The 25,306-nt window shown below is 40.0% G+C and overlaps 3 protein-coding genes across 21 annotated transcripts in view; all 3 read left to right on the top strand.

Annotated features, from left to right (window-relative positions):
• Nucleotides 1–3,381, top strand: part of LOC110833390 (uncharacterized) — a 43,687-nt gene extending 40,306 nt beyond the window's left edge. For all 6 annotated transcript variants that reach the window (XM_087348169.1, XM_087348168.1, XM_087348167.1 and 3 more), the window contains one exon: nt 484–3,381. In XM_087348169.1, coding sequence (XP_087204295.1) covers nt 484–2,220 — 1,737 coding nt within the window. In that variant the 3' untranslated portion in view covers nt 2,221–3,381. The remainder of the gene's footprint in view (nt 1–483) is intronic.
• Nucleotides 3,382–3,658: 277 nt separating this feature from the next.
• On the top strand, nt 3,659–10,288 carry LOC110833394 (uncharacterized). Of its 10 annotated transcripts, none has more exons than XM_087348249.1 (5): nt 3,659–3,870; nt 4,684–4,770; nt 5,473–5,607; nt 6,567–6,700; nt 6,901–10,288. In XM_087348249.1, the coding sequence occupies exons 2-5, from the start codon at nt 4,690–4,692 to the stop codon at nt 7,763–7,765; spliced, it is 1,215 nt and encodes a 404-aa protein (XP_087204375.1). In that variant the 5' UTR covers nt 3,659–3,870; nt 4,684–4,689; the 3' UTR covers nt 7,766–10,288. The 10 variants fall into 10 exon arrangements, with proteins under 10 accessions (XP_087204375.1, XP_021927118.1, XP_021927112.1 ...); XM_022071420.2 differs by having other exon boundaries at nt 3,662–3,870; nt 4,684–4,812; XM_022071422.2 differs by lacking the exon at nt 3,659–3,870 and adding an exon at nt 3,963–4,178.
• A 1,324-nt stretch (nt 10,289–11,612) lies between these two features.
• Nucleotides 11,613–25,275, top strand: LOC110833387 (uncharacterized). 5 transcript variants are annotated; one of them, XM_022071400.2, is made up of 11 exons: nt 11,613–11,774; nt 11,952–12,189; nt 14,321–14,537; nt 14,616–15,294; nt 16,098–19,407; nt 19,968–20,090; nt 21,383–21,498; nt 21,602–21,886; nt 21,978–22,190; nt 22,564–22,859; nt 23,476–25,275. In XM_022071400.2, the coding sequence occupies exons 2-11, from the start codon at nt 11,973–11,975 to the stop codon at nt 23,582–23,584; spliced, it is 5,565 nt and encodes a 1,854-aa protein (XP_021927092.1). In that variant the 5' UTR covers nt 11,613–11,774; nt 11,952–11,972; the 3' UTR covers nt 23,585–25,275. The 5 variants fall into 5 exon arrangements, with proteins under 5 accessions (XP_021927092.1, XP_021927091.1, XP_021927090.1 ...); XM_022071399.2 differs by having other exon boundaries at nt 11,939–12,189; XM_022071398.2 differs by having other exon boundaries at nt 11,613–11,784.
• Nucleotides 25,276–25,306: the final 31 nt, after the last annotated feature.

The following is a 25,306-nucleotide window of genomic DNA, read 5'->3' as shown; positions in this document are numbered from 1 at the left end:
AAAGTACAGAGAACCTCAGTTACAATATCCAGACTGTAATCCAAAATTCAGACCAGGGACCTCCCATATATGAAGCAGCAATATATCGCTTCCTGGAACTCACTGTACCCCTAGGCTCTAACAGTGTCATGCCATTAAACAGTGGCCAAGTTTAGAATGCCTGTGTTTGAAGTGAAGGGCAATGACTGTTAGTTTCTCAAGGATTCTGCTTCACAGACTTCATTAAATTTTAGTTAAGATAAAACACGGAGTTACAGAGAAGATTGGTGTTATGGTGATTGGTAACTAGTTAAAATTGCAGGTAGGTTATTGCCAATTTTGACTGATTTTCTTTTTTTGGTGGGGGGTTTTCCTTATTCACCACTGGCAGATTCTTTCCAGTTCATCATTCATTATATGCTATTGTAGTTGTAAACCCATTGTTAAATAAATCGCTGGTTATGAAGCTGTTCTACTAGCCTGTAGTGCCACATTTGGTTGCAGTCCATCAAGGAGGAAGACAAGCGGAAGGGCATGATTGGGTCACTGGGAGACAAGTCACAGGAGCAGGACAGGCTCACCCTGTATCTGGATCCAGCACGCTCCCAACTCCTGAACAAGTGTCGCCAAGTGCCAGGTGACTTGCTACACTCTATTGTGGGTGAGGAGCCACCCACTGTGCACCGGCGCCTCCGCCGTCCGCCCCGCGATGACCAAGGTGACATTGATGCTGACAATGTTGAGACACCACCTGCCATACGACGCAGACCAGTAGAGCCAGAGGAGGAGACACTGGGAGATGGTCAGTTTGACAGGTTTGCAGCAGCACGACGGACAAGACGCTACAAGAAGACCTCAGACTACAGTTCAGACCGTGATGAGGAGCCATTACCTGCCAGGAGGACTGAGGTTGTGTCCCCAGAACTAGTGTCTGAGAAGCAGGTGATTCGCCCTACCACACTGCATGTGACATCCATTCCTGTGGCCGAGAAATCCCCAGAACAGGCCGAGGACACTGAGACGAGGCTGAGAAAGTGGCAGGATCGGTTGAAGTACCGTGGTGGGGGGAGGGAGGAGGAAGCAGCACTAGCTGATATTGCATCCGCTGGGCGGGAGTTGCAGCAGCTTGAACAGCTGCAATCTGCCAGGACAGGGCAGAGAGACCGTGTCAAAAGCATGATTGACCCCCGCCAGGTGAAAGAGGCACTGAGGTGCAGCAGGACCTCACCAGCTGTCCCAGAGAAGAAGCCAGGTGCAGACAGACCGAAGAATGAGTTTATTCCAGAAATCAAGGTACATGCCTCTACACCAAGCCATGTCAAGGGACGCAGTGAGCATGATCTGAATGATGAGGGATTTGAGGAGACACAGAGCCTTGTGTCTGAGACCCCAAGCCAGGGCACTTCATCTGATGTAGTTGACTTGCCAAGCAAGAGCAAGAGGCGGCCAGGACGCATCATCCGTGCAGATAGTAGTGGGAGCAGTAGTAGCAACACTGTACCAGGGTCCACTTCAGCTCCTGCTGCTGCTGTTGGAAGCAGGACAAAGCTAGAGCCCCGCACTGCTCTGGGAAGGAGCAACTCAGTGCGGGGAGAAGGCCGAGCCAGTGTGATCCCCAGGCGCACAGCTAGTCTGCGTAAGACAGACTCACAAGCCAGTCTGTCTCGACGAGAGCGTTCCAACTCTCGTACCAGTCTGCGCAGCTCCCGCAGCTCCCTCAACAGTGCTGCCTCTGTGAACACTGTAAAGAATGCCATGCCATGCACACCACCCCTCTCCAAGTCCTCCAGCCGCTCTAGTGTGCAGGGAGCCCGCCTGACTGGTTATACTACTGCTATCAAAGCCTTGACATCCAACTTGTCCAAAGAGCCAGTACGTCGCCATGCTTCTGCCCCTACTAAGAAACCACTTGGTCCTGTCCAGCTAAAGACTTCCTCCCAGCGGTCTGTTCCAGCAAGTCGCAGCTCTAGTAGTGGTAGCAGTATTGGGCCCAGTGTGCGTCGTCCTCGTGTCACTTCCAGCGTCAGCACCAGCTTCAAGGAGAATGCTACCAATGTGACTGGAAGACCTGGGTCTGTCCCAGCCAGTCGTAGCTCCAGTAGTGGCAGTAGTGTGGGGCCTGTGGCCAGGCGGTCAGTTCAGCAGAGGAGTGGTCTTGGGTTCATGAGGCCAACTGCTGCCAGTGCTGCAAAGGACAGTGTTGGATCTGATATGACAAAAGTGAGGAGAACAATCAAATGACAGAGCAGGCTGTTACAACTTAGAAAGGCACTGCAGCAAGATGTAAGACTAACCGGTCTAGTCAGGGAGTCTTGGTCATATGGTGTGTGTGCATTTCAATGATGTCCTTAGCAAGGTGCAGCACAATTAAGGTACAAAAGTTTCATGTGCCAGCATTCATCATAATGAGTGTACATAATTGTTAGGATATAAGCAGTATATCATGGTGCCTTAAAGCATTGTTAACAAGAAGTTATTTTACACCAAACTTACATAAAAGTCTAACATTTTTATATCTATTTTATATACATCACAAACATAACAAACTAAACACCTCTGTACAAGAAGGGAGCTGGAAGCCTGTTAGACTTGGTTTTCTAGTCAGTTCTTAGGAGACTGTACCTTGCAGACAGGCTTGTAGGTTCTCGGTAACTCTGAGCAGTAAAATATTGAAATCTCACATGAGGTTTAGAGTCTTGGCTAAGTCTGAGGCCACAGTTTACTGTACCTGGATGACTACTGGTTGAGATACAACCACTGCTAGTACTGAGACATGGTCATTCTTTACAATACCTCATACTAGGTCACAACCACTTTTCACAAACCTTTCCAATTCATCATTCATATAGTTATCCTACAGTTTGATGCTATATAACCAATGCAATTAAAAATGGGTTGTTAAATAATCTAATAATTAATCAATCAGGAACCATCATCAGGTAAGATGTTTTAAGCTTATATATTTTTGTGTTACTTTAGAGAATCTTGCTTGAAGATGGCTCTTGTCAAATTGAAAGCTGTAGTGACAATATATAAATATATGGTTACCTACCCTTTTTTAAATGATAATATTATAATAATAATAGTAATAATGATATTAATATGTTTGTACAATTTTCTGAAAGTGTTGCAATTTGTACATGTGTAATGCAATATTAACTGGTTTTAAAATGGAATCAGTGACATGAAATTGTTTCAGAGCTTCTGATGCACTAGAGAACGCTTCATACTCAGATTTTCTGAAGACTGTGAAATAAATCAATTTTTTTGAAGACTAATATTCTCTAAGGGGTGTGAGTTGGAACACAGGTGTTGTAAAGAGTGTAAACAGCTCTTGTTACCCTCATTTCATTTTGAAAGTTTGTGAACAGGTAATAATAAATGTTGACAGTTTGAAGTGTATATGACTCTTGACATCACTGATGCCATTCACAAAGGTCTAAGCTGAAATCCTGGTAAATGTGCCAGAACTTTTATGCCATGTGCACATTGCATAATGTGTTTCATAGTGTTTCTAGCACACCTTGTAGCTGTCTAACCTATTCCATGTTAATTATCCTGATTCTTTTAATTTCAATGAGGCAGTATTAGATATAACACATCACACTTTCACATATCCCTGTACTGACCAACTCCATGGAGCAGAGTCCCTCTTGAGAAGTATGCTCAGCTGGTCAAGGAACTCTTTGCCCGTTATGGACCTAAAAGTTTCAATATTGTTTTCACAAGAACCAGCCACCAGTCCCTATCCTGAATCAGATAAATATGTGCATAGGTCTACCAAGTGTATATTTTAATCTTTACGGTTTTTAGATAACAAACTTGGATGTTGTGAATTAACGACCATTAGGAGGGAAACTATAACAAACCAAGTAGGCAGAAAATTAATTGGTACGTGGCTTTATTAGTAGCAATAGTATGGGTTGAAGTATAACAAGCAATTCTTTTGCATGCGAATTATGTCTACACCCATAGCGACTGTTTTTTTATATTTAACCTAGTAATCAGTCGTTTCAAAAATTGACTTTTCTCTCAATTTGCTTCATTGCCGTAGTATGAATTTCGGATATGTCTGAACATGCACATGATTACAGTAGAGTGGAATTTGTATTGATTACCGGTGGTTTGTTTTTCCAAGAGAAAGGAAGTATTTGGTCTTATATATTTACGTTCGTTTACACAGACGTACGTCGTAACAGGTTTGTTTGTTGCTTGTTTTAGATCGTAGAGAGTTTCTTTATTAGAGGCGTAAAATGTAAGTGCATATTAAAATACAGGGACCCGATCACACTACGTCCCAAAATGGTTTTGGATTTGCTGTCACAATTTGGTTTTTAATTAGCTTTGCTTCTTGGGACTATTCGAATCCTTAAGCCATTAACAATTTGCACATTATCAGAACTGGTTTAGTAAGGTGTATTATTGGTAGGTCAGATTGCTTTCCTCCATACAATAAAGGCTCTATCATGCTGTTTGAGGTTGTGGAAGCACAAAGCATCTGATGGTAGGTGGCTCTGTCAAAATTTTTATTACTTAATTCTTTTCTAAACCCCTAAAGTGGGGGGAAGGGAGGGCCTCTTGGTAGGGTAGGGGAAAAACCCCCAGTACATGCATATTAGGATGTCACATTTGCAATGATATTTTGTAGTCTTGCACTGTGGAGTGATCTGTGTAGTACAAATTTTAGTGTGTGCTGCTTTACAGCTTGCTATGGCTGAAGTCAAGGTGGAACTAGACTTGGATAGTGAGAGTGAATCCATGTCGCTAACCACTGACGATGAGAATGATGGAGTGAGTTCTGTAACAATACCTATAATGAAGTGTGAAGCAGAGGTGAGGATAAGTCACTTGTTAGGTACCAGGCCATACTTCTGCCTGGTAAAAAACAAATAAGGATGACCCACTCTAGTCCAACTCTTTATTTCTTGTATGGTGAGGGCAGTGATTTCCTATAAACCGATGCGAATTGATTCCAAAATAATGCATTTACTACCTTTATCATCAACTAGAGTGCATGATCAAGTAGCACATATGCCAGAGTGTGTACTTGGATACTGCCTAGTAGTTGTTTTCGTGTGTAAGTATCACCCAGTGAAGGTGTGTAGGGAATGAGGAGGTGGTACTCCATGTAGTGTTTGGCCTTCATTCAGATGGAAATCGGTGGTAAGTTTTATGCCTATGGGGAGGAAGTCTAAGCAAGGGGAAAAATTGCTGTTTGTGATGGGGTTTAACTTTGGTTGCATGTCCCATAGCCAGACAGTTTATTGAAGAAGGTATTCTGTCTCACTGCACAATAGATAGCATTTTTCTTTGCCTGTTATAAAATGGTGTTTTGCCTGTTAATGTATTGAGACACAGTCTGTGTATTAATTCTGCATTGCATGTAGTTTCTGTCTTTTATTTGCTTTGTTTATGAAACTTTTAATTCATTAAGCGGTTAGGGGCACAACTGATCAGTTAAAAATGAACTTGTAATCATTGTGTGTTTTCCAGCTTAACATGGATGAAATCAAAGAAGAATCAGAATCAGAGAGCAACAATTTCTTAATGTCATCCCTCAATGAAGCTCAGCTGGTGGAGGGGAAGAATGAATATAATTATGTATCAAAAGTACAGACTGAAGTCAAGGTAAGTTATGTAAGAAAAGCTTAGTTATTGTCATATCTAATGAACTGCACACATATAATACTTTACCTAGAGACTACATTTGCATACAAAAATCCTGTGACCCCAAGAAGAAGATATAAAGCAGCTCAGACCTAGTTATATTCTTCGGAAAAGAATGAAATAAATTTCATCACATCTTTGCCTAGTTGCAGATTAGACATGATACCATATGGGCTCACAACTTTGCACTGCCACTTTTATTTCAGAAATACTGGATAAGCATTTATAAAACAGGTTATGTGTTTGTAAAAAGAAAATAATCCAACAATGCAGAATGCAAGATACCAGGGATGAAAACTTATCTTAGTCAGTGTTGTGCAATTTGAGGTTCACATGGCAGTGGAGGTGATGTTGTTCTAGACTGTGACATCTTGTAGACTCATAGGTAGATACGAACCTTCCTGAGAAACATACTGCCTACTTATACAGTCCTGAAGATAGAAAGAGGGTTCTGTCTACAAGTCTACATGGCATCGCAACCCAGAAGAACAACATCAGTTAGTATTGGTCTGGATATGATGGCATGTGATCTTGTGGGCAGATTCCAATGTTTTGCAGAAACACACTGTTCCCATCTTCTGGGCTCAATTTCTTGCTATTTTGTGCCATGAATTAATAATTTAGAATGTATTCATAATTAATTTGGTTACACATAATGACTGTGTACTCAGATAATAGCTCACAAGGTGAGGAATACATGGATTAATAGATAGGGCCTTGTGATGGGTTGATGTGTGAAATCAAAATCAAAAGTCCTATGAATTAAGTCACCTACCTGATGAAGAATTAGTTGTTGTGGAAGAACTTTGAAGCATACTTTTACCAAGTCTCATGCTCTTATACTTCAATTTTGTGTTTGTAGTAGAATGTATAAATACAGCTTTCATTTATTTTGTGCAGTAAGCAAGCTTGTTTTGTAGGAGGTGGAGCCATGGAATTTTGTTACAATCAAGGAAGAGTACAAAGAAGAAGAAGAAGAAGAAGATGATGATGATGATGATGATGATGAAGAAGCTGATGACACAGCAGAGGAAGGGGAAATGAGTGTGGACAGGTGAGCAGTGTTTTTTGTGGTAAGTTTCTAGTGTTTGCTTTTATGTGTGGTCTCAGTTTTCACAGCTGAGCTGTGGTACTACTAATTCTTTGTTATTTCACTTTGAAGCATATGTATTCAGGTACCAGTAACTAGGCAATTAGGGAAGTGCAGATGGACAAACTAAAGCTTCTTTACACTGTTACGGTTTCCTTTCCCAGTGTGAAACATTTTACGAGTCACCAAGGAGTTCCTGTGGTGGAGGATTCTCATTTCACAGAGCCTGAGTACTGTCTTGGTAAGGAAACTGATATTCCTAATGAGAACAGCAATTCTATGAATAGTTCTAAATTGGCAACCAATGAAATACAAAAAAGTAATTCTCATAAAATGAGAAATGGTAGAGTCTACAAATGTGAAGTTTGTAATAAGCATTTTTCAAGCCATCATAATCGGAAGCAACATATGCGTATCCACACAGGAGAAAAGTCGTTTAGTTGTGATAAGTGCGACCTGAAGTTTGCTCAAAAAGGAAACCTGAAGCAACACTATCGTATTCATACTGGGGAAAAACCATATAAGTGTTTGTTATGTGATAAAGTTTTCTCTCAGCATTCGAATCTTATGAGTCACAAACGTACTCACTCTGGAGAGAAGCCGTATGAGTGTGTTATATGCAATAACCGATTTCGAGGACGTGGATATCTGAAGCAACATTATCGAATTCACACGGGAGAGAAACCATTTAAGTGCGATGTATGCTTTAAGAATTTTAGAAGAAAGGGGGACTTGAATTGTCACAAACGAATCCATGAAGGTGACAATCCTATTAAATGTGAAACTTGTTTGAAAGTGTTTCCTCGCATTGCTGATCTTGTGAGACATAGGCGCTGCCACACCGGAGAGAAACCATATGAATGTGATGTATGTTTGAAAAAGTTTTCTGCGAACGGAAACCTGAAGGAACATTATCGTATGCACACGGGAGAGAAACCATATAAATGTGATGTATGTAATAAAACTTTCTTTAGAAGTGGCGAGTGTTCGCGACATAGACGTACTCACTTTGCACAGAAAGCTCGCTGATGCATGATTTAGGAGACAAAGTAAAACTTGGAAACATGATGAGATTTAAGGTTCTCATGGGTGGGTTGAGGGAGAGCAGGTACAAAGTTGACTGCTGGGATGTGGTACTGTAGTCATAGAAACTGGCATTTCATAGGTGCTCCACTGCCTCCAACATCGGGGTGATGACTTGTAGCACAACATTCCAGAACACAGTCATCTTTGAAGTTGAACATTGTGTTATTTAACTGGCCAACTGGTAGGATAATTTGATGTGTAATTCTACCTTTCCTTGTAATCCTTCAAACTCTGTATGTGGCATGGGGAAGATATGTGAAGAACATTTTTAGTCCAACAAAATTATTATTATTTATAAGAGTATTGTACCAATCCCTGGTGAATATGACAGATGAGTATAGAGGATTGGTGGAGGGAAACATAATTACTTGTTGAGAACCCGTTCCAACAATACTGTGTCCGCTGCATATCCCATATGGACTACCTTGGGTTTGAATCTGAGTTTCTACAGAGAAATGTGCATCTAACCACTTGAGCTGTCACATGGCCTTAAATTAGTATTTCTTGAATTGCAGCCATGGTACAGAAACTGCTGAAAAGTATGGTAACTAAAAGAAGGAGACTGAATAGCTTTTGCTGCAGTAAAATACAAAGGTCTTATTTTATTTATAGAGTGGTGAGCTTGTGTATTGAATGATATTTTTATATCAGTTCTGCCCCTGGTAGTGTGTGCTTATTGCTTTTTTCTCTTGAGTCTGTTAACAGTTTTTAAGCTTATGAATTTTGAAATGTGTTTTTTGGAAGTTATTACACCAATTCTTTTTTAAGGATTACTTCAAACTGTCTTGGACTGCAGGCATCATCAGCTGATTAAATTCATTAGATACTGAACTATCTTCAGATGTAAGAAATATTAAGTCTGAAAAGGAAATTATCATTAAGACACATTGCATTTTTGTGGGGCAAACTCAGTTGAATATATGTTATGATTAAATGAAAGAATATATAGTAGTCTTGCAGAATTAAATTGAACAACTAGGACATGTTGCATGTACTGTATTTACTTGTGTATATTACTTGCACCCTAATTTTAAAAATGATTAAATTTGAGGAAAAGAACTGTTGAATACACAAGTAAATGTGGTATATAATTTATGAACTTTAATAATAAGCATGAAATATTTTTATAATGTATCGTGTATATTTTTTTTACAATAATTTGTAGAAGTTGTGCTTTGTGTGCTGTGCTTTTGTGCCTCTTTATTATTTATTACAGTCATTTTGCTTATAACATATATTCATTATGTGAAATGCCTATAGTGCAATTGATTTACAATAGAAAGCTGTTTCTATAATACGTGTGCATTTTGGATATGATGCTATTGAAATAAAGCAAGCAAAGAAATTAAGAGAAGTAAACAGTAAACACAGGTATGTATCTTGTTATGAAACAGTAATATGTCCAAATTAATAATAGGATTAACTTCTACAAAAAAATTACATTTATGATGATGAATATGAACTCTCAAACCCTAACTCCTCACTCCTAGTTGAACCAAAGGTTTCTGTGATGTAACTTTTCATAATGCAGTGTTTTCAAAGAATGCAACTATCTCATGTAGTTGAAATGGCTGTATTTGTGCCAAGATGTGGTTTAAGATCATCAATAGGTATCTTTTTATTAATATTACTTACCATATTTCAAATAAGGTTATTATTTCAGAAAGTGATCAAAATAGATTTTCTCTGAGTGCAGGTGAATGCCATCTGTGATTGTTACTTGTAATGATTTGTCATTGCTAATTGTAGGTTAGAGTATGTTTAAGTTTTCAGACAAACTATACCACCCTTATAGATTGCGAAGAATATCGGAAAATTAGTGACAGCGGTTTCGTCTTGTGTTTTGGAACATTGGCATTCATTAACATGTAATTATATTTTAAGAATCTTCCAATTTTGCTGTTGTATCTGAGAAGGAATGTAAAGCATGTTTATATGATTCAGGGAGTGGGAGCATTTTTTCAGCATTTGAAGAATCATCTTTATGTGGTGAAAGGTGAGTATAACCTTGGGAATTATAAGTAATGCACTGCTACACTGTGGTGTGAGCAATGAACTAAATGTGTGTGAATTTTAAACGTGGGAAATTTGCTTCATTATATCCTGACATGACCCTGTTTTCCTTATCAGGAAATAGTGTAGAACATAATACAGTGAAAAGATGCATAGAATACAGGATGTGATGTTTTGAAAGTAATGCATGAGGTAGATAATGCAGCTAGGAAGATATATATATGCTTTGAATGTGTACATTGCAGTGAATGTGCATTGACTTGTCTAACATGGACATGGCTTAAGGAAATAAATTTTTGTGGAAAGAAATGAGGAATAGCCAAAGCGGAATAAATGGGATTTAGGAGTGGAGAGATTAACATACTGAAGGGTATGTGTTAACATGACTGCGGTTTATATAGTGTTATTTTGTGACATTATACTGAATAAAAGATTATTCTATTGGTTCCAGAATTACTGTGAAACTCGGACAGAATATTTCAGTAGTCACAGTCTACATTTAATGTTTGAGGACTAACAGTGTGTCATACAGTACTGATAAAAATAAATTTAAATATCTTATTCCTCTAGAATACTTCTGGGTTCTGCCTACTCAAAATACTAATGTGAGGCATAGTTTTTTACAACCTCATAGTTGCTCAATTGGTCAAGAAACTTACTGCCTTTTATGGGACTTAACAGGCTCATTTCCTTGTTCACAGGAGCCTGATATCTTCTCAAAATGTCCATATACATATTTACTTCAGAATAAATTCCTCAAAATCAGCTTTTGGTGTATGCTGATGATATAAATGTATTGGGGGTTAACACAAATACTGTAAAGGAAAAAACAAAGTTCTAATTTATCCTAGTAATGAGGTTCATCTAGAGGGAAACAGAGAAAGCTAAGTATTTGTTGATGTATCATTACCAGAATGCAGGGCAAAACCATAACATAAAAGGTAGCTAATGGATCCTTTGAAAATGTGACAAAGTTCAGATATTTGGGCATGACAGTAATAATTTGATTTATGGGGACATTAAGAGCATATTAAATTCTAGTAATGCTTTCTCCCATTCAGTTCAGAATCTTCTGCTGTCTAAAAACATAAATACTAAAATATACAAAACTATAATTTTGCTTGTAGTTTTGTATGGGTCTGAAACTTGGTCTCTGACAGTAAGGGAGGGGCATGTACTGAGGGAGTTTCAGAACAGGGTGCTGAGAATAATTGGACCTAAGAGGAATAAGGAGGCCAGGGCTCGACTTCGAGCCATCACACCATAGAAGAAGGGGAGTGAAATACAAGGAGGCTGGAGAAAGTTGTATTATGAGGAGCTTTATAGATTGTACTACTTGTCAAATATAAATAAACTGATCAAGTCAAGGAATGAGATGGGCAGGGCATATAGCTTGCACTGGAGTGAATAGGAATTCATACAGTGTGGGCAAACCAGGAGAGACCAAAGACCCAGACGTAGATGGGAAGATACTATTAAAATGGATCTTGGAGAAATAGGATGGGCTGGATTTATCTGGCTCAGGACAGGGACCAGTGGTTGACTCTTGTGAACAAGGCAGTTAACCTCGTGTTACATAAAATGTTGGATCTCAACTCCACGTAATTAATGATTATGCGTTTCCCCTTATTATTATTTGGTTATTCAAGGTTTCCATGGAATACCAATGGGTGGCAGCTCATACGCGGAGACATCTTGGCACGATTCACAAGAGCTACTACCACATGGGAACATGTTCGTGGTCATAATCGTATTTTTCCGTTACCACGGTTGACCAATTATTCATTACAAATAACATTCTATGATGTCATTATGTTTGGGGGATAACCTTTGTTTTGTACAAATTAATTTTATTGCCTTTTCTTCAGTTTTGGTGTTGTGATTGTGTGACTCTGTTTTAAAGAACTTTTTACGTTTTATTTTGGTCTAAAGTGAGAAGGTTTGGAATGGTGATTTTAAAAAGTTTTATGTAAAGTATGAGCGACGTAGTATAAGCATCAAATATAGACGCTGATAAGGAACTTTGTGTGTATGCATTGATTGCAGTACGTATTGATCAGAAGTTGGCTTGTGACAATTTGATCATTTTCTAAATTTGTACAGTTATTGGTTGCAGAGCTAGACCTTTCTGAAAACCATGGCATCAAACAATAACCAGTGGTCCCAGCAGCAGGGTTGGGTTTCAAAAGGAGGCAGAAGTCGGAAGAGAAATCCTTCAAATTTACCACAACAACCAGAAATAAACTTTAATTCTAGAAAACGACAGGATGTCATTCACAGGCTGAAGGATATGTTCATAGATATTTTTGATTTTGAGATTATCCAGTCTGTGGCGCAAAACTGTGAATTCAATCGTAAGTAATCGTAATATAATTCAAATAATTAAGCCTAACAAAATATTTTTACTTTTCTCAAAATTGTGGGTTTTGGGTGAGAGCTGCATTGAATGTTGGGTGTGGCCAACATCATCATCCATTCCTGCATAGTCATGGAGACAATCAAGATATTCAAGCACCTGCATGCCTTCAACCACAAAGATAGCTTCAGGATAAGCAAAGCCTGTATTCACTTGTTTACCCCCAAACTGCTAACCCTCAGGTTTGCCATCTCCACCCCGAAGCTTGTGGTTGATGAACTTTCACCACTCCTTTCCACTGAATCACTGCAAATTCTCTTCTGTCGAATATGGACATGGAATTTTGGAATCAGAATAGGTTGAAGCATAATCCTTGACTGTTGTTGTTTACTTCCATTTATATCTTATTAGGCTTTGGTATACATCATTGTTCTATGGATCAGACTACTTTGCCTTAAGGGTGCATGTGGCCCAGGATCCACAATTTGCACACTACTGTTATATATATGTTGAATTTGGATAGTTGTAGGTATAGGATGTGGCATGACTATAGTGGGAAAGTTTCAACACCAGTAATACACATGCCCTTCTCTTAAAACCTTTTTCTTTTACTTTTGCTGTACTCCTCCTGTTGTACTTGACCATGAAAAATTACCATTACACCCAAAACATAACCAGGAACTCACCTCATATTACAGAAACTTAAAAAACAAAGTTTATTTAATAGTAGGAATGAAATAAAATACACTTTGACTAATTTAAAAAATGTTGTCACCTGTTATGTGCTTGCCTACAAACTAAAATACCTATATCCTTTCATGTTTCACCTTCTTCTTGCCTTTGTCTTGGTGTGGCCTTCAAGATTAAAGACAAAATAAATCAGTATTTGGCAGTCTCAGTCAGCTGGTAGGAAGGGGGGTGGAGTAGGTTAGTTGTAGGATGTTAAGTTTTACCAGGAGACCACTGGGACAGATACATTTCAGTTGCTATAATTCCATTCACTGCCCCACTGGTTGCTGGGGATTATAACATATTGACACATATAGTTACCTTAGGAAACAATTAATGCATTCTCAGCCAATTAGTTAATAGACAAATAACTGCTGTTACACACTTCACTAATTTCATGGGTGTTATTTGTCATTATAACTGAAATACTCTTATGTTTTATGTCTTATATAGTTCAAGTGCAGCTTCTTAGAACATCTACCTGGTTCCAACCCTTATCAAAGAAGAAGGATTTTTGCAAGTTGGCTTGTGCAGTTTCACCCACCTACCCCACTAAAGATTTTCTGCTTTCTGATTGGTTAAAATATCAAAACTACTGGTGACCCTCACATCAGGCTACCATGTGGTCAGCCAATCTTTTTTTGCCTCCAGAATGTAAATTGAAACTTGGCTTGAAACAGCACATCTCATGCAGGGGTATAAGCAGGGCTGCCACATGGGATTTTTGCACCCTAGGTGAACCTTCAACCTTGTGCCCTTTCCTTCCAATTCTCTCCAGTGATGAATGTTAGTATGAATAAAAATTCTACATTTATAATTTCACATTTAGTTTTCATGATAAACAAGAATAATATGATATTTAATATACATTGTCATTGTTAAGATAAGACCTATAGTGCAACTAACCCTATTAACTAAAGGTGTCATTCACGGGACAGTTTGTTTGTCAGGAAATGTCTCATCATTGACTTCTCTACACACATATCAACTATTAGTGCATTTTACCAAGTACTGTCGGTGGCATATTACAAAGCCACAAACATGCATTTATTCTTTCTTTCTGTTCTTAGGTGCTTACTATATTTATTTTTTATTTGTTAAGTTTCTGCCCTCCCCAATTTTGCTGCCCTAGGCAACTGCCTAGTTTACCTAATGTTTAAACAAACCATAGCTGTATAAACACTCATGGCTTGTTGTTCCCTTCATGTCCCCACACTGTCAAGTTGCCCTGCACATTTCCTGATCAGATAGCCTAGTCATTAATAATTAATCTCCTGCCCGATTACAACAAGTAACCTAAAAGTAATGCAACAGAAGTACTTTAGTCTAGTGAGTCATACCTGAGGTATAACGTTCACTTTCTGGATCAAGTAAATGTGCTTTTGTTGTGGTTGTTTCAGTGTATGCCTCAACTGAGGCACTGATGATGCTCTCACAAGATGTACACATTCCTAAGACGGCAGTACTCCGAAATTCATCACAACTGCAGAATAATGCAGGTTTGGCAAAACCCCAGATCAATGTGCCAGAACTCCCGATGAAAGCAAAAAGGAAGAAGGAACCCAAACACGCTAGCAACATTGCTTCAAATAGTTTTGTTCACAAACCACAATCTGGGTATGAAGACAAATGTCATTTGGCATTTCATTTTCTTTGATGCTGTTTATATTTCTTTGATTACTCTCTTTATTGCAGGAGGAACAGGTCTCCAAGTCCTGCATTGGGCACTATAAAAATTACCTACAAAAGCCCCAACACTTGTGAAGAATCAGATTCTGATGCAGATGTAGTAATTGAAGAAGAGAAGGAGTATGATGTTGGAGGATGTGTTGCTGTGAACTCGGTGCGCGAGGCATTCCGCGTGGTGCAGTTGCCAACATCCCAGTACGTGAGACCTGCCGTACCTCCGTCAGACGGCCAAGGTCGAGGAATGTCCGTACCAAAGCCTAAGAAAACTGAGCAGATATCTTCAAAGTTAGCAGCAGTAACCAAACTGCCAAATGCCAAGACCTTGGCTGACCTTCCGTCAAAAAATATGTTATCCGCTCGCATAGCACAGCAGAAGCAAGTCAAGCCACTGACTATTCCAGAGCGGGTACAGAAGTTGATCCGAGAAGGTACGAGGGTGATGGTGCTGATGCGCGGAGCCCCGGGGAGTGGAAAGACGCACCTGGCCAAGGAGATTGTGAGACATACGATGGGCAAGAATTGCAATCCCAACAAATACGTCTTTAGTACTGACGACTTTTTTGATCACACAAAGCGGTTCATTCCCACCTTGCTGCCTGAGGCACACATTTGGAACAAGGAACGTGTTTGTGATGCAGCAGAGCTCAAGTTGAATCCTATCTTCGTTGATAACACAAACACAGAGGTTAGTATTTATGTGTTTAGCATGGTTTTCCCATTTTTACGTGTTATGTAAAAGAAATCAGATTTGTGAAGAAATGTTATATTTATGTATGTGTTCAGTTTATTTAGGAATGTTTTCTCATATGCATGGGTGAGATGTGTGAATTTTAACCACCTCCTCCTTTCCTATAAATTTGGTTCCCCCCTGTACTTTACTTTCTTGGAATCATGTAGTCACATGGCTTTTCTGTTTTACCAAGCACCACACAGAACTTTCCTCATTTGGTGCTAGATTAATGGTGCTATATTTTGTGTAATCATTGACCATGACAGGATTTAGTATTTGTTGTTCTAAATTACTGTCATACTAATTCAGGCAAAGTTGAAAAAGCTGAAATATCAATATTTTAAGTATGTGGTTACACGAACTTCCATACTTGACAAAATGACAGATGTAGTATTTAATGTGTGTAGAAAGAATGAGCATTGCAACCATAGCGTTGTTGTTGTTCTTGCTGGTAATGCCCTCTGATGATCTTACAGGAAGACACATTTTGGTGGAATTTACTACTGCATTTTTTCACATACAGGTCCAAACTGCATCAGTACCCAGATTACCAACATTTACATCTTCACACTGAGAATCTTAAATTTCATCAAATTGCAGTCGTGATATTGTGTATTACATTGCAGTTTCATTGTGCCCTGATTATTCAATTTGGAATTCTGAGAATTATGAAATTGGCAGGTATATAGCGCTTTAATATGAAGACCCATGTTAGAAAGCATATGATTTTGTGTAATGTACTTAATTTTACTCTGCAGATTTGGGAAATGAAGCCGTATGTTGAGCTTGCTGTGAGGAATGGATATGTGCTAGAGTTACTTGAGCCGTCCACTCCATGGCGCTATCATGAGGCTGAACTAACATGCAGAAATGTTCATGGTGTTCCTCGCCAGCAGATCCAAAACATGCTGGCTCGCTTTGAGAAGAACCTGACGGGCAAGTTACTTCTGGCAAAGCTTGGACTCAAGTATTCGTCAGCGAACAAGCCACCACAGCCAGCAGCAAATGCACCGCCACCACAAATCAAACAAAATAAAAAGAGCAAGACGAATCCTCAAGCTGCAACTGTAATCCCTGCAGGAACTAAGCTTAAGAAGAAGAGACGTAAGAGATCCAAACATGCAAACCAGCTCTCACATGTACAGCAGCCAGAGTCTGCTATTCAGGCTGCTTCTCTTATGGAATCCTTGACTTTGTTCCTTGCTAAGAAGTCTCTGGAGAAGGGTGAAACCTTGGACCCTGATATTGCAAGCATTCGCCTAAATAGTGGAGTCACAGTGAGTGACGTTCTGCTGTCAAATAAGAAAGAAATCCCACAGCCTGCAAGTAGCTACGGAACGGTGAATGCACAGACCAGTATTGATTCAGCGTCATCAGAAAGAAGCATAATGGACACATTCAATCTTCTTGATATAAATTCGCAGGTTCAGGATGATGGCAGTAATGACGACGATGATGATGATGATGATGATGATAGTGATAGTGACGAAGAAGATGATGTTGATTATGCACAGAGTCAACTGCCAGAACTTGGAGAGCGTCATGTTGGTGGTGACTGGCTGTATCAGAGTGATAGTGATGATCATGGAGATGAGGCAGACTTGAATGGGACTGATAATGAAGAACCTGTCTCCAGTGAAGTGCAGTGTTGGGAATATATCTTAGTAATGGAGGATTCAACACGGGTGTATCAGAAACACCATCCTGAAACCTTAGACACAGGCATGGAGGATGATCTAGAGTCCAGCACAGAGCAGACTGAAGGTTTGCTTATCGACCTAACAGCTGACTCTGGCACTGAATCAGAGATCTCAAAGGGTGATTTCATAGTTAATGCAAAACAGAGTATTGGAACAAAAGCTTTGACTGAGGATAGCATGGAAAATGAAGTACAGGAGTTACTTTCACCAATGGATGCACGCATTGTGGTAGACAGTTCAACCAAACGAACACAGTCTGAAGCCAGCATCCTGTCAGAGCCATTCTCCCGTGATGACTTTGATCAGTGGCTATCCAGTCTTCCTGTTGAGACAGGGAAGGATACTCTTCATTTGCTACCACCATCCTCAAATATGAGTGCACACTCCCCTGGCTTCATGAAACTAGTACAACAGCCCATAGAAATTAAAGTAGCAGCACCTGTAGAAGACACCAGCATTAAAAAAGTAGAACTGGGATTGGGAATTTCTCCTGTTGTGTTGCATTCAAATGTAGAGAAACTGATGACAGAGAATTCTGAAGGAGGACATGTGCTTGAGACAGACAAAGCTTCTGGAAGGAGACAGGAAACGGGCACAAATTTGCTCCGAGCAGAGAATCCTGAGAACTGTCCTCCTAAAGAAACAGGCACAGAACTTGGCCCCTTTCTTCACACTCATCATGATATTCCTGAACCCTGTCCTCAGATTGATGATAGAGGAAGTGATACAGATGAATATCATAATGCTGTGAGTTCTGAAGAAACTTCTAGAAATGAGAAAAAGGAAGTACCTGTTGAGGAACGCAGTCTAGAAGCAAAAGACTGGTTGAATTTGACCTCGGCTAAGGCTGCTCCAACATACGACTTGCTGTCATGGGTTATGAAGTGCAAAGAGCAGGAAACTGGGGACAAGGAAGAAGCATGGGAACATGAAAGTGGTTGGGCTAATGGTAAGGGGGTTGAAACAAAGGCTGATGATGTGTGCAGTCCCAGAGTGCAGAGGTTTCCCTATAGGAAGGTTGAACAAAATCTGAAGCAGTCTACTGATACGGAAGTGCAGGTGGCAGAAGCTGTGCCACCTGAACTCCAGGCCTGGGGAACAGTGCCAGAGCCTGCAAAGTCATGGGAGAATAAAGTCACCCAGCAGGATGCATGCAAACAATCAGATGGTCCTCAGCCACAGAGATCAGGTTTTTCAACAGAAGAAAGTGGCCAAGCAGATCAAAGTAGGGGGCGTACAAGTTTGGTATCAAGCAAAATGTTAACATTGCTTACACCAGAAGATTTTATGCAGAGTTCTTGGGAAAACAGACTTTCCACTGAGTTGCAGAAAATTGCGGTATCAGATGCAGGAGGTTATTATTCTTCTATGGCGGATAATACAGAAGTTAAAGCAGACCAAGCAGTCACGAACACCTCCACCAACACACATTACCAAGACTTTAACCTCGTATCACAAGTGAACAGGCCCGGGGACTCCACTAACCCTGTGGAGGGCATCAGGATTATCACTTGTCACAGTCGTAGCATCAGTGAAGGTACTGCCCCACTTAAACACTTTGACAGACCTGTGGCATTTATGCTGACACTTGACAAGAGCTCCATGACCGTTGAAGAAGATATCATGAGTTCAACACTGGGCTCTGCACAGGAAGTTAGTGCTCAGAGGAATCGTGACTTTAATCAGTTGGAAGCCATGTTTCCAAATGCACCCCAAGATGGGCTGAAGGAAATATTTGAGAAATGCTGTGGTGACTTGAATTGGACCATAGACTTGTTGCTGGAATCAAAACTAGATCAGTTCACGCCCCTGTTACCAGCAAAAGACACAGGAGGCTCTGTCCACGAGGGACTACCTCTTGCAGATGTTAATGTGTCAAATGAAGAACCTTCAGCACCCCCACTAGAAGCAGAGGATGTGTCACCACGATGCAACTTGCAGGCAAAGAAATCATGGAACACCGCAGCACTGTTAGAACAATCACAAAAACTGAAGAGACAATTGGAGGAGAGTATCATTATAAGTGATGCCAGCTACTCAGAATCTACGCTGCGGATCAGGAAACTGCGGCATGGGGAGCTGTTGGACATGGGTGGAGTGACGGCTAAGCCTCAGCGATCTCCTTCCAGAAACGGCCCGTTCACGGGAGAGAGCGCTCTTGGAGCTATTGGGTCTTCTGGGACAAGAACACCAACACCTCATCCTGGTGATGTAGCAGATCTGCACACAGATGGCATTGCTGTAGATGAGGACACAGACAGTAGTAGTGGCACAGAGGAAGCAGAAACACTGTCTGTTGTACTGGATCCTGAGTTTGTGTCTCAGCTCCATCAGCTCTTCGGGAACCCATTCCTCCCGTTCCCTGAAGGTATGGCATCAAGCCGCAGCCCCTTTTTTTAATATTAAGCTCAGCTTTTTATTAAGAACTGTTGAATGCCCACTGAAATGTATATGGAAAGTTGCCCTTAAAGATGCATGGATGATAGATGTTGAGACGTCATGAAAGTGACTGAAAGAGTTTGTTTCTTGGAATTCTGATAACTTGATTTTATGTGGCCATTCTCTGTTCTTAAAGAATATCTTAGTTAACTCAGAATATTTAATTTTCTGGATTTTAAAATGCAGCTGACATGAATTCTTATGTGGTAACTAACCAACTCCATGGAGTAGTGAACTTCTTGAAAAGCCAATATTCATGCAGATGATTTAGGAATTTTTCTTTTTATGTAAGTGTACTTCCTTATAAAGGAAAAAAATCATTCTTTAGAAGCTTTGGGTGTTTACGTATCCACATTTGGTCCATATGTTTTCATAAATCAGTTGGTACTGCAACATACATGAAAAAAGTATCACAGAATTCATGTGTTTCAGGCCAAACTGTGTGATTGGTTTGAGCTAGGAGTGTAACTGTTCGTGCTGTATTTTCAGATGTAGAGCTGGTGGTGAACTTGCCACTTTCTGTTGCTCAACAGATCCATTACTACTTGGTGGAATCACAGCTTTCTTTGCTGGAGCAGCGGCAGAAGCTAATGGAGCAGATGATACGAGAAGGTATCTTTAGCAGTTTGGCTCAAGCAGTAATGCATTTTACTTGTATTTTGGAGATGCCTGATTTGGGTCTCGGCTGGGACCCCAAATTTCCTTTTTTCCGTGGTTTTCCTCAATGGTTTCCCTTCATTGAATGCTGGTGTAGTGTAATTGATACAGAATAGACTGGAACTTAAGGGGCATCACTTGTACAGTGGTCAGTTTTGTCAGGCAACTGTCCACTTCATAACACACTCATATATTCAACGACTTTTGGCAGTGCTTTTCTAAAACAAGTTTGTTTCTATGAAGCTGTGTGATATAGTCTTTATGTGTAGTGACTACATTTCTTTATATAGTAGTAGTCATAGTTTTTTGTTGTTTTTTATAATAATAACTAGAGTGAGAGTATGCCAGTCACAGTAGCCACACGGTCTGACCTGTGGGTCTCGTGCCCTTGGGCACTGGGACACTGGGTTCGAATCCCACTCTAGGCATGGATGTTTTTCTGCATCTTTCTGTGTTGTGCTGTCCCATGTACAGGTAGAGGCCTTATGATGGGCTGATAACTCGTCTGAGGAGTCCTACCAAATGTCTAAATAGATCAAAGAAACCTCTGAAAGGTGGCCTGTATGTTTCAGAATTGGAGCTAAAAGGATATTTTTAAAAAGGGGGGGTGAGAGTTTAATTTAGAAGAACATATTCCAAATTTAATAAGATTTGAAGGGTGTATACTGGCACTGGCATTCTAAAGGTGTTTTTCATGCCTACATATAGGTAATTGTTGCACTGTTGCCTGGGATGATCAAGAATTTGATTTCAACTGTCTGATCTCCATGTCATTGCCATAAATTAATGGGCATTGCTGTGGCTATAATGACAGAATTTTGCCAACTGTTCTAACTCTTCTTTTCAGTGTCTTTGTGATTGTTCAACACTTTTGGTTGCATTTTGAAAGTTTATTGCATACTGCATTTCTTCAGGTAGGAATATTATTTGGCATCTCAAAAGATTGAACACTAAGATTCTGTTATATTACTCCAGAAAATGCTTTCATGCCATTCTTTAATGATGTCAATGCAGATGATAGGCCATATGCTTTCTTTAGTCACATTGTCTTAATATCTTAATAGTAGAACAAGTAAGAAAACAAAATTGTTATTACTTTCTTCTCTTTTTTGTTTAAAGTAAAGGAACAGCATCTTCCAAACAAAAAAATAGTTTTTTAAATAAAAATTTGTAACATTTATTGAATTGTGGGCTGTGTGTTCGATACCTGTAGAGGTACTCTCACGTGAAGTATGTTCTGTTGACAGATGAGGAGCTAGCTAGTCAGTTGCAGATGGAAGAAAAGGAGGACGGCACTGCAGTTCCAGATCTACAGGAAATTATGGACATGGAAATGGCCCTTGCTCTTTACAGAACTGATCAGGTACCTTAACATTTCAGTGCAAGTGGAAGCTGTATGTTCACTTTCTTGCATTGAGCTCCACAAGACTCACATTGGTGAGTGATGCTGTGATTCCTTGCTGCAGGCCCAATGGCGAGGCAAGGAGATGAAGGATGACCTGGCCACAAAGCTCTCAAAGCAGATATTATGTGACATGTTCCCAGCGCTGGATAAGGCTGTGCTACTAGACGTGTTTATTGCTCATGATAAATCGTTACAGAAGACCGTAGAGGCCGTTACAATGTCTATGGGAGGTGCTCAGGAAGAAGGTGTTCGGACAGTCATGTCACCTGAGGCGCGTGTCGCTTATGAGCGTTCTCTCATAGAACAAGCCAGGGAGGAACAACGTAAAGTGGACCAGGAACAGTCGGTATATATTGTGGGCACATTTGTACTTGGTATTTGTATTGCACATTGCATTTATACTGTTATGAACAATTATCTTGTTTTGTATGTTGCAGGCTAAAGCCCCAGACTCGCTGCCTACAGTGGTAGTGCGGGACCCACCAAACGCTAATTGTAATGTGACCCCACAGGAACAGGCAATGGAGGATGCGAACTACTATCGTGCCGAAGCAAGCCGCCACTACCAGCTGTATAAAGAGTGCTTTTGTAAGGCACAAGATGCTTTAAAGAAGAAGCATGCTGCTGTTGCATCATATTATTCCCAAGTGGTAAGCGGTAGAGAACATGCAGTGAACACATCAAAGATGTACACTGTTTTCCAGTAGATCTTCTGTAGCTGCTAAATGAAATTAGACCATGAAACGCTGCAGTGTATCAGCACACTGCTTTGACATTCAGAAAGCTCATGTTGAGCATATGAGCTAGAAATTGGATATTCTGACAGGTTTTCATGGTTTTCCATGGTTCAAGGTAAACCTGGGGTTTTACTTCTATTCAAAGCACATCCTATTGTGTTTATTATTCACAGATATTTTGCAATACATTGCTCTATAACCTCTGCAATTGAGAAAATGCCATGAAATAAACCTAAATCAAAACAAACGGTGCTAGTGGATCACAAACTTGCATTTGTCCATGTAGGCCAATTTGCATAAGCAGCGTATGGATGATGCCAATACCCGAGCGGCTGCGTCTTTGCTGTCTGCACACACGTTGGCACAGGATAATAGCACAACTCTTGACTTGCACTACCTCCATGTGGCTGAAGCAATAGAAGCCCTTGATCTGTTTCTGGATCACCATATCGCTAAACTTGCTGAACGACAGACTGCCAAACAGAAGCTGATCCTCATCACAGGACGGGGCCTGCATAGTGTGGATGGCAAACCGCACATCCGGCCTGCTGTTGAACGGCGACTCAGGGAGAGAAGAGTGAAGTAAGTGACATCTTTTATGTTCTGTGTCTTGTGTAAAATGGATATAGTGAATGGCTAGTCGGGGTGGATGCCCCTTTTTTCATTTAAAAACTCTGTATCAAGGGACTTCATTACATTCTCATAAAGCAGACATCCCTTTACAGGTTTGATATCTGAATTACTTGCAGGTAGGACATCTTGTGGATTTTAATGCTTCTGAACTACTGAATCCCCATAATATATAATCACATTTTGTTTCAAGGAGTTTGAATTATGTGTGCCAGATAGCAGCATACAACAAAAAAAGCATTAATTAATTTATTGCCAATTTTCCATGCAGGGACATATGATCAACAAACATCTAGAAAACAACAAAAAATAAATTTATTGATCATAAGGAGACATACGACTGTGGAAGCATTTATGTGTGTCAATTAAAAATCAGCACGCAAGGAAAAAGGTTCTCGTGCTATATCTAATTAACTCCTTGGACTAGAATTTTTTTCAAGAAGCTAATAGTTGCTTAGTGGTCTCTTCTCTTACAGGTTTTATCACCCATATTTTGGGCATATTTCTCATTTCTTCTATGCATGTGATTAGATGTAAATGAAATGTCAACACTGTATACTGTTTTCAGGTGGATTGCTGAGAACCCAGGGGTCCTGCAGGTAGTGGTAAAATGGAACTTACTGCTGTCACATGTTGTTAATACTAACAACAAAGTGCCTTGCTCAACTTCACAATAGGCATCTGTCCATTGCAAGAGGCCTGACCTGCCACTCCTCGTACAAACAATATCTTGTTTTTAATATTGCCAGCAGAGTAAGGTGACTGCTGCAAAACAGACTTGAGTACTGCTGAGGGTTAACTCCCCTGTATTTTCAAATATACCTTTCCAGCACTATTAATTAGAGTATACTTACCTCTGATTGCAATAACAGCCCTTAAAATTTTTCACCATCAGGAAACTGCCTAGACCAGCGCTTCTCAAAGTGGTGGTCCGCAAGCCATCAGTGACCAGTCTGCAAGTCTGCATAACGCCGGTGTAGATTTAAAACTATTGTTTAAAAATGAAACAAAAATGGCATCCATATACTACACTGAAGGATGACTTGCCGGTCACTTTGGAAGACAAGTTGTTGGAGATAGCTGCTGATCAAGGACTTAAGAATAGTTTTAAAAATGCATCATCACTTGCCTCATTTTGGACAAAATTGAAAGGCGAATATCCCGAACTAGCTGAAATTGCACTTAAAACTCTGCTTCCGTTTCCCTCAACATACCTTTGTGAGACTGGATTTTCGACCATGTGTGTCATTAAGACTAAGTACAAAAATAATATGGACATTCATGTTCCATTGCGCTTGGCTTTGTCTTCAATTGAGCCATGGATTGAGAATCTTGTAAAGATCATCTGTCACATTAGAAGTTGACTGAATTTGATGATACATACCTTTTTCAATAAAAATTAGTAATAACAATTTATTTTTCTATAACCCCATACATCATATAAGACCTTTGACCCTCAACACCCACGCCGTTCCCTAGCAGATTGGGAAACAAATTGCCGGTCCGCGGCAACAAAAAGTTTGAGAAGCACTGGTCTAGACTTCCTACATGATTGTTATGTCACATTTGTACTGCAGTATGCCATGCATTTTCATTCTAGGTAGAAGTCCTGGATTATTGAACATCAGTTAGAGTGATTGACCTTTATCATACTGCAATAGATGGCCCTCTGTACTACAGGGCTGCAGCTGGACTTAGCTGTGAAGGGTAACAGTTTAGCTGTATGCTTCTTGACACATGATCAGCTCTGTCCCGTGTGTAAGATGCGTTGCATGTGATAAATGTTAATATGGGGTATGTACCCCAAACTTGAATGTTATGTCTTTGTTATGTATATTAGAATATGGTTATCTTCTGGATTGTAGTGCCATGTAGTCTAGTAAAAAGTTTACCAGCAATTCAGATGTTCTTGCTGGCTCCATCATCAGGGTGGTGAGTAAGTTTACTCTTTGCCCTGATAAACTTCTACCAGACTACAACCCAGAAGACTGCCATTTCAGACTTACCGCTGTGAAAACCTTGAATCGTACTTTGTTATACTTGTTGCTTGTATCATATCCCGTCAGCAGTGGAGATATGTCTTTATGGGTATGTACCCCAAGTGAGTGCTGAAAATGCAGAATTGATAGGACACTGCAGCTGGGGTGTCATGTAGTTGCAGGGGGTGATTATCCCACTTGCATAGCACATATATACGGGCTACTACTCCAGATATAATTCCAGGTCTGGAATGCTGGAATAGCTAGTAAAGTTGTCATAGTATTTTAAACTATTTTTGTATGTTGTACTTTTTGGAGTTTAATTTCTACTGGTTGATTATATAATGATGTTAACTCTTGGCTGTAATAATAATAATGATGATCGTGGTGATGATGTCATCTATTGCCTCACTCCCTTCC

Source organism: Zootermopsis nevadensis, unplaced genomic scaffold, assembly GCF_977971745.1.
Source record: "Zootermopsis nevadensis isolate Lab colony 2312 unplaced genomic scaffold, Znev_1.0 Znev_ptg000012l, whole genome shotgun sequence".
NCBI classification, from domain to species: Eukaryota; Metazoa; Arthropoda; class Insecta; order Blattodea; family Termopsidae; genus Zootermopsis; species Zootermopsis nevadensis.
The sequence above is the reverse complement of the archived record's forward strand: the minus strand, read 5'-3'. Positions and strand labels throughout refer to the sequence as shown.

What these genes read in the sequence shown, in the direction of transcription:
- LOC110833394 (XM_022071420.2), top strand. Translation starts at nt 4,690, where the DNA reads ATGGCTGAAGTCAAGGTGGAACTAGACTTGGATAGTGAGAGTGAATCC. An exon ending in TAATGAAGTGTGAAGCAGAG is followed by an intron (nt 4,813 to 5,472) that starts GTGAGGATAAGT and finishes TGTGTTTTCCAG; the next exon opens with CTTAACATGGATGAAATCAA. An exon ending in GGGGAAATGAGTGTGGACAG is followed by an intron (nt 6,701 to 6,900) that starts GTGAGCAGTGTT and finishes TTCCTTTCCCAG; the next exon opens with TGTGAAACATTTTACGAGTC.
- LOC110833387 (XM_022071400.2), top strand. Translation starts at nt 11,973, where the DNA reads ATGGCATCAAACAATAACCAGTGGTCCCAGCAGCAGGGTTGGGTTTCA. An exon ending in GCAAAACTGTGAATTCAATC is followed by an intron (nt 12,190 to 14,320) that starts GTAAGTAATCGT and finishes TGGTTGTTTCAG; the next exon opens with TGTATGCCTCAACTGAGGCA. An exon ending in TTGATAACACAAACACAGAG is followed by an intron (nt 15,295 to 16,097) that starts GTTAGTATTTAT and finishes TTTACTCTGCAG; the next exon opens with ATTTGGGAAATGAAGCCGTA.